Below are 8,150 nucleotides of genomic sequence, written 5' to 3'. Positions count from 1 at the left end.
GTTGGTGAAGTGGCACATCAACTTAAGATAAAAGGGACTACAGAGTTGTAGATTGGGTACTTCAAAAGATCGTTCTCATTGTAGTTCTTTGGAGTTGCTGGATGGAGAAGATGTTACATGTCCTAGAGAATCTAAGTTTTGTTTAACATGTAGCTTGAAGTTCAAGTCTCACTTGAAAGGTCAGAATATCTTTGGGAGAAGTCTGATAAACTTGGAGAGGTCAAAAAGTGGAATTTGACTTTTTCATATGAGGATTCATGAAGGAGGTAATCAACCAGTGGCAGTTGGTCTGTCTCAGAAGTGAGTTCGAAGAATCAAGATAATCAACATATGGCAGTTGATTACACTTGAGGAAAGTCTGAGACAAATTACTTTTGAGCAGAAAAGTAGTAAGTTGAAGACAAAAGGAGGTGGTTTCTATTCATCTCTTGGAGCTTGTGGTAGGAGTTCTGAGCTATCTGTGGAAGATTATCTCTTGTAATGGGATGCGAATGTATATATCCCAATTTATGTCTGGGTTCTTTTGGATCAAGCTGGTGACTCGGTGATATCTGAAGATTATCAGATGGTGTTCTTTGTTATGTGGTGAAGGATGTCCTAACTAATGTTAGAATATTTTGTGAAATGACTTTCTGTTATGGTTAGAAGAGAGATTGACACAGAGTATGGATGTGTTCAACCAAGAAGGTTGAACAGAGGGAGTGTGTCATACCCCGATTTTGGTCCTGAATTTTTTCCATTTTTTTATTTTTTATTTGGCACTTGGCCTAAAATTCATTTGCATACATTCATGACCAAAGGCAACCATCAATTCCCAAATCCTTAATCATGTATCCATAATCATTTCATCATTTCCGAATTAATTCTAGGAGTAGCGAACTAAGTTCAGTTTGATTTTGATCCAAAATTGACATTAGAAATTCAAATTGATTTTGAGGATAAGATTAATTTTGTGAAATTATTTCAATACTTTTTAGAAGTTTCGATAAATTAGCCATGGTTGTATTATTTGTTGGTAGGCCATTTAACCACTTTTTTATCATAAAAAAATTCTGCATGAGTTTACAAATTTCAGCCCATATCCAAATTCCTTGAACCCACAATTAAATCCATTTTTTCCAATCCAATAACCCAACTCTATTTTTAAGTCCATTTTTGTTTCAAACTATAGCCAAAATCCACATCCATTTTCATTATCCATTTGGAACCAATTTAAACCATATTCATACATACATGTTTCTCCCAAATGCACGTCTATTTTTACAACAGTAAACCATATTTCACCAAGTAAAAGCATCCTAATTACAAACCGTGACTCATTCAAACCAAAGCCATTGCTTCATTTCACGGACCTTTGATTACAATGTTTGAAACGAAATGCAAAATTCAAACCAACACATTCACATTTCAAAGCTGCTACAACCTTGGGCAATTCCCGAAATTACAGCGGATTCTCATTTGTTACATCCAATTTTCAAATTCACAAAATAGAACCTTCATGACAATACAACACACAAAAAGCTAACACAAATAATCCTAAATCTAGCAACTTTGCCGCCTACCAAATTCAGAGTTACTAATCCTAACCATGGCCATACTCAACAAGCCGTTTACGAGCCAAAACCAGTTTGCAATGCATCAATCAAATCAACCACGAGCCTATCATAAATTCTGCTCTATTCAGGAAGCCAACATGCTGTAGAACAACATTGCCCACTAGTTGTATGCTGGTGCCGGTCTGCAATGCGTAACAACCGGATCAGGACCGCAAAGATGGCATAATCTGCAACAAAGCAAGGAAATTTAGTCACAATTCGTTCACTAATCAATCAATAATCCATTTCATATAACTGCTACAATATTCTGCAATGGCATTGCGTAACCTTTTCGTGCTGGGTTTGCTGCTTCTAGTATGCCTATCTAATCTGACGCAGGTTTCATCTGAGCATGAGATAGAAATGGAAGAAGAAGATGAAGAAGAACTTCAGCTACCTAATGAGTTGCTTACTGTGCGAGACGACAACAGAAGGCTAATGCAAGACATAGATTGTGGAGGATTGTGCAGTTCGAGATGCAGTGTACATTTAAGGCCTAACTTGTGTAACAGAGCATGTGGAACTTGTTGTGTGAGGTGCAAGTGTGTTCCACCTGGTACTTCTGGTAACAGGGAGCTTTGTCGAGCTTGTTACACTGATATGACAACCCATGACCTGCACAAGAAAAACAAAAGCAGCAACAACCAACAATCCGCAGCAACTTTCCTCCACACCAACCATAACCTGCAAAAGAAACACACCAAACCAGAACAAATTTGCAATTTTGAGCCAATTGTGATTAAGAATGCACAGCTGCCCCTTGGTCCCACTTCCATTTTTATGCACGGGAGCAAGCGAATGTCGGGTACAGCTATTACAAAATCTGTCGTTACTAATGAACCTGTTGGTAGGAAGAGGGATGAGATCTTTGTTGATGTAATTGAGAAAATTAGTGTCACATTCAATTCTAGTGGATATATACTTACTAGTGAGATTGATGGAACCATTTAAATGAAGAGCTATCTTACTGGTAACCCGGAGATTCGACTTGCACTTGATAACACGAAATTATATCACATTTTAAGACTTAATTCAATTAGATTATATTATCATTTACTTTAGTTTATCTCATTTTATCAGATATTATGCAGTATTTCCTTGCTATTTATGTCAGGTATCCATTTTGAAGCAAAAGTGAAAAAGGGAAGAAAAGGAGGTGTAGAAAGGAGTAAAAAGGAAACAAATATCAAAGACCAAGCCCAGCCCAAAGAAAGCGCACGTTGTGCCTGTGACGGGCGTCACAAGGGTTGTGACGAGCGTCACACTAAAAGCACCCCTGTGACGAGCGTCACACATGGTGTGACGAGCGTCACACCATTCCACTAGCTTTTTGGCGCAAGTCACGCCCTCAGAAGAATTGAAGAGACGTTGAGAGAGTTCGTGTCCTATGCCCACGCCGTGTATTTAGCCATGCTGAAGACTCGTGGGAAACAAAAAGCAGTTAGAAGCACTACTATAAATAGCTACATTAGAAACCTAAAAGGGTTCCGCTTCCTCTCCCCTCTTTTGCCGTCTACTCTGCCGAAGCTTTTCAAACCTTCTGTTTTAGCTTTTGCTTATTTTTCTTTTCCAGCATTGTTTATTTTATTTATTTCTTTTGCAAGCTTTACATTCTTTTTCCCTTGCAAATTTACCTTTCCCGTTTTAGCTTTTAGATATTTTTCGCATAATAGTTTCTACACCGGAAACTATTGTGCAACTTTATACCGGATTTAACCTTACGTTATATTCCAGTTTTATTTCCTTGATTTAATTTACTGTTTAATTGAAGAATCCAAGAACAAATCCTACCGGCTTGTGGTGGAGTGTTCAAGACTATTGTATTACGCATTCAGGTTCTTTAATCATTATTTAATATTTTGTTTTATTATTTATCTATATTATCTGCCTGGAATGAGTCTGTTTATGCATGATATAAATTCTTATTTATTTAGCATGTCTGGCTAATTTGCCTAGGTATCGGTATGTAAAGTAAGCAGAATAAGGGATCAAGACCGAGTCGGTCTATCTAAACTTAAAATCAAAATCAATCTTTTTACGGTCTCAACTTACAGGTTTAATAACAAGATTTTTTACAAAAGTAAAAGACATAAAGAAGTTAAAATCAATAGAGCGAGAGTTTGAGATTTTAACTGGACAGTGTAAGTTAGGCATTAATTCTAGATCAGGGCGAGAGCAAGTTTTAGAGTTAATTAAATTCTGACCTTTTCCAAAAAGTATTTTTAAAGATTGAATGTGAGGACGAGAGTTAAGCATTTGGATTTGATTATATAACCTAAGTCAACAGAGCGAGAGTTTGAGATAAGGGTGTTTAAAACGGTCAGTATTTTCTTAAAAGGAGTTTCTGCAACTTTATTGTTTTCAAAATATGGTTTTTGACTTAATTATAAGTGACAGCTACATTAATATAAAATCATGGTTTATTCAACAGAGCGAGAGTTTGAGATAAAACCTTTAACCAATAAAGTTAACCGAAACGATTCATTTTAAAACCAAGAAACCGACAAAGACTTGATTCCCTAGTTTTGACGAACTACATACCGATATCCGTTTCATTAATATTTAATCTAGATATTAGTTTAGCTCTTAGTTTTTCCCCAAACAATCAAACTTTTTCACCTTAGATTTACGTAGTAACCTTAGATAACGGTATATCGATTCATAAGTCCCTGTGGGATCGATATCTTTTAAAACTACGCGATAGAACTGTGCACTTGCAGTTTGTATCCCATTCTCGACTCACACAGTCGAGCGATCAAGTTTTTGGCGCCGTTGCCGGGGACTTCTATTTAATCGATATCGTAACTCTTCCGTTACGCTGTAGAGACTAAGGTTTCTTTTTCTTCTATTTTCTTTCTTTCGTTGATTTGTATGCCACGCACTCGCTCACAAGGCGAACCGCTCTATTTACGAATCAACGATATCGAACTATATCTCCGAGTCTTACGACGAATTCGGGAATATCGTGCTGCGAACAATCTCCCTCCTGTAGACCTTCCTGATCTCAAAGATCTTTCTTCGATACCCGAGATGGCAGAACCAGCTCGTGCTCTTAGAGATTACGCCGCTCCATCGCAAGATGAACCGCATTCAAGTATTGCTCCGCCCGCAATCGAAGCAAACAACTTCGAACTTAAACCTTCGCTGTTGCAAGCTGTGCAACAGAACCAATTCTCTGGAAATCTTACCGAAGATCCAAACCTTCATTTATCCGTATTTGTTCAATACGCTGATACTGTTAAAGCTAATGGTGTCACTTCAGAGGCAATTCGACTTCGTCTTTTTCCTTTCTCATTAAGAGATAGCGCTAGAAGATGGCTTCAATCACTTCCTTCCAACTCAGTCACCACATGGAACGAGTTGAAGAAAGTTTTTCTTGCCCGATATTTTCCGCCAAGCAAAACAGCTATGTTAAGAGCCCAGATAAACGGATTTAAACAGAAAGACAACGAATCTCTTTTCGAAGCATGGGAAAGATACAAAGACATGATGAGACTTTGCCCACACCATGGTTTGGAAGACTGGTTAGTAATTCACACATTTTATAATGGTCTCTTATACAATACAAGGTTAACAATAGACGCCGCTGCAGGTGGTGCACTAATGAACAAACCCTATGCTGATGCTTACCAGCTTATCGAGAGCATGGCCCAAAACCACTATCAGTGGGGAACCGAACGAACAACGGTGGAAAAACCTCAACCGAAAACTGGCATGTACGAGATAAGTAACCTTGATCACGTCAATGCAAAAGTGGATGCTTTGGTCCAGAAAATTGAAAGTTTAAACGTATCACCTCCAGCCGCCGTGGTTGCTATAACTCAGAATTGCGAGGTCTGTGGAATCCAAGGCCACACTCCTGCGGAATGTCAACTCTTGACTGGAATCCAAGCAGAGCAAGTAAACTATGCTCAAGGAAGCCCCTATTCGAATACCTATAACCCAAATTGGAAGAACCATCCAAACTTTTCATATAAGAGTAATAATGCTTTATACGCACCTGGACAGTCTCCAAATCAAGCCCCATCTATACCTCCGGGATATCAGAAACAGAATCCTAACAATAATACCCCTAGAAAATCCAACTTGGAAATCATGATGGAAAACTTTATAGCATCCCAACAACAAACCAATAAAGATTTCTTAAACCAGAACATACACACTAGCGAACAACTTAAACAACTAGCAAGCAAAGTAGATGCCTTGGCTACCCATAACAAAATGCTGGAAACGCAAATATCTCAAGTAGCTCAACAACAAGCACCTACTGCTGCCCCAACTGGTACATTCCCTGGACAGCCCCAACCCAATCCGAGAAGCCAAGCTCATGCAATTATATTAAGAAGTGGAACGGAAGTGGAAGGACCGTCTGACCCAAGGATAGAAAACCAAAACCCTAAGAAATCAACCGAGGAAAGTGAACCTAAGGAAAAGGAAGAGAGTAATAAGGAAACCCTAGAAAAGAAGGAACCTTATGTACCTCCACCACCTTACAAACCACCTATACCTTACCCTCAAAGGCTTGTTAAAACCAAAGATGTAGGCCAATTTAGAAAATTTGTCGATCTCCTTAAACAATTAAACGTTACAATTCCGTTTACCGAAGCTATTACGCAGATGCCCTCATATGCTAAATTCTTAAAAGAAATCCTTTCTAATAAGAGGAAACTTGAGGATAGCGAAACCGTTACACTCCCTGCCGAATGTAGCGCTATAATCCAAAACATGCCCCCTAAACTCAAGGATCCGGGTAGTTTCTCTATACCCTGTCACGTAGGAAAATTTGTCATCGACAAAGCCTTATGCGATTTAGGAGCCGGAATTAGCGTTATGCCTTTATCCATATGTAAGAAACTGGAAATGGGAGAATTAAGACCGACCAAAATGTCTGTGCAATTAGCAGATCGTTCCATCAAATATCCTGTAGGAATCCTTGAAAACGTTCCCGTACGCATAGGTCAGTTTTACATTCCCACTGACTTCACAATTATGGACATTAGAGAAGATGATACTACACCTATTATACTAGGAAGACCATTCTTAGCAACTGCCGGTGCAATCATAGACGTAAAACGAGGACGACTCACCTTCGAAGTAGGTGAAGAGAAAATTGAATTCATTCTTTCCCAATTCTTGAAAGCACCTGCAATAGAAGATACATATTACTTCATGGATATCATCGATGAATGCATAAAAGAAGCAAAGTCAGGAGAAGACAAATCATCAGACTATCTTTTAGAGGACAAATCTAACCAATGTTTAGCAATAACACCGGACCCTACGCAGTGTCTTAACAAACCAACCCCTGATTTGAAAACACTTCCCAAAAATCTGAGATATGAATTCCTAGACTTAGAACTTGAACGACCTGTGATAGTTAATGCAGATCTAGGAAGACTCGAAACAGAAAAACTCCTACATATCTTAAGAAAATATCCAACCGCACTAGGATACCACATCACCGATCTTAAAGGAATAAGCCCTTCTATTTGTATGCACCGCATCATGTTAGAAGAAGACTGTAAAACCTCTAGGGAACACCAGAGAAGACTAAATCCGATCCTAAGTGAGGTAGTAAAGAAAGAAATAACCAAGTTATTGGAAGCAGGTATTATATATCCTATATCCGATAGCAAATGGGTCAGTCCTGTACACGTTGTACCAAAGAAAGGAGGCATAACCGTTATTGAAAACGAAAAAGGAGAAACTATAACTAAACGAATCGAATCGGGATGGAGAATGTGCATTGATTATAGGAAACTAAACAAAGCAACCCGAAAAGATCATTTCCCTTTACCATTCATTGACCAAATGTTAGAACGATTAGCTAAACATTCACATTTCTGTTATTTAGACGGTTATTCAGGCTTCTTTCAAATACCAATTCACCCTGATGACCAAGAAAAGACAACATTCACATGCCCTTTTGGTACCTTCGCTTATAGACGAATGCCGTTTGGTCTGTGTAATGCCCCTGCAACTTTTCAAAGATGCATGATGGCAATATTCGCCGACTTTCTCGAAAACATCATGGAAGTATTTATGGATGACTTTTCTGTATACGGACAAAGTTTCGAAGAATGCCTTGAAAACCTAGAAAGAGTTCTTGAGCGATGTGTAAAAGTAAACTTAGTACTTAATTGGGAAAAGTGCCACTTTATGGTACAAGAAGGAATTGTTTTAGGACACATCATCTCGAACAGAGGAATTGAAGTAGACAAAGCCAAGATAGAGGTAATCGAAAATCTTCAACCCCCAAGAACCGTGAGAGAAGTACGAAGCTTTTTAGGACACGCCGGTTTTTACCGACATTTCATCAAAGACTTCTCTAAGATAACTAAACCCTTAACCGGACTGTTGATGAAAGATGCTGAATTCATATTCGACGATAACTGTTTAAAAGCATTTCAAACTCTTAAACAAGCATTGATCTCCGCACCCATTATGCAGACACCAGACTGGAATGAACCATTCGAAATAATGTGCGATGCCAGTGATTATGCTGTAGGTGCTGTTCTAGGACAAAGAAAGGATAAAAAGCTTCACGTTATATAT

At 38.5% G+C, this 8,150-nt stretch overlaps 1 protein-coding gene and 1 pseudogene across 1 annotated transcript; one reads left to right on the top strand and one right to left on the bottom strand.

Moving 5' to 3' along the window:
• Nucleotides 1–1,868: 1,868 nt before the first annotated feature.
• On the top strand, nt 1,869–2,583 carry LOC127085557 (uncharacterized). The gene has a single exon (XM_051026072.1). It carries the CDS (start codon nt 1,869–1,871, stop codon nt 2,544–2,546), a length of 678 nt encoding a protein of 225 aa, XP_050882029.1. The 3' UTR covers nt 2,547–2,583.
• A 2,427-nt stretch (nt 2,584–5,010) lies between these two features.
• LOC127088962 (uncharacterized) lies at nt 5,011–5,110 on the bottom strand (annotated as a pseudogene).
• Nucleotides 5,111–8,150: the final 3,040 nt, after the last annotated feature.

The sequence above is a fragment of the Lathyrus oleraceus genome, chromosome 5, assembly GCF_024323335.1.
Source record: "Lathyrus oleraceus cultivar Zhongwan6 chromosome 5, CAAS_Psat_ZW6_1.0, whole genome shotgun sequence".
In the NCBI taxonomy this organism is placed as follows: domain Eukaryota; kingdom Viridiplantae; phylum Streptophyta; class Magnoliopsida; order Fabales; family Fabaceae; genus Lathyrus; species Lathyrus oleraceus.
This window is presented reverse-complemented; position numbering and strand designations above follow the sequence as displayed.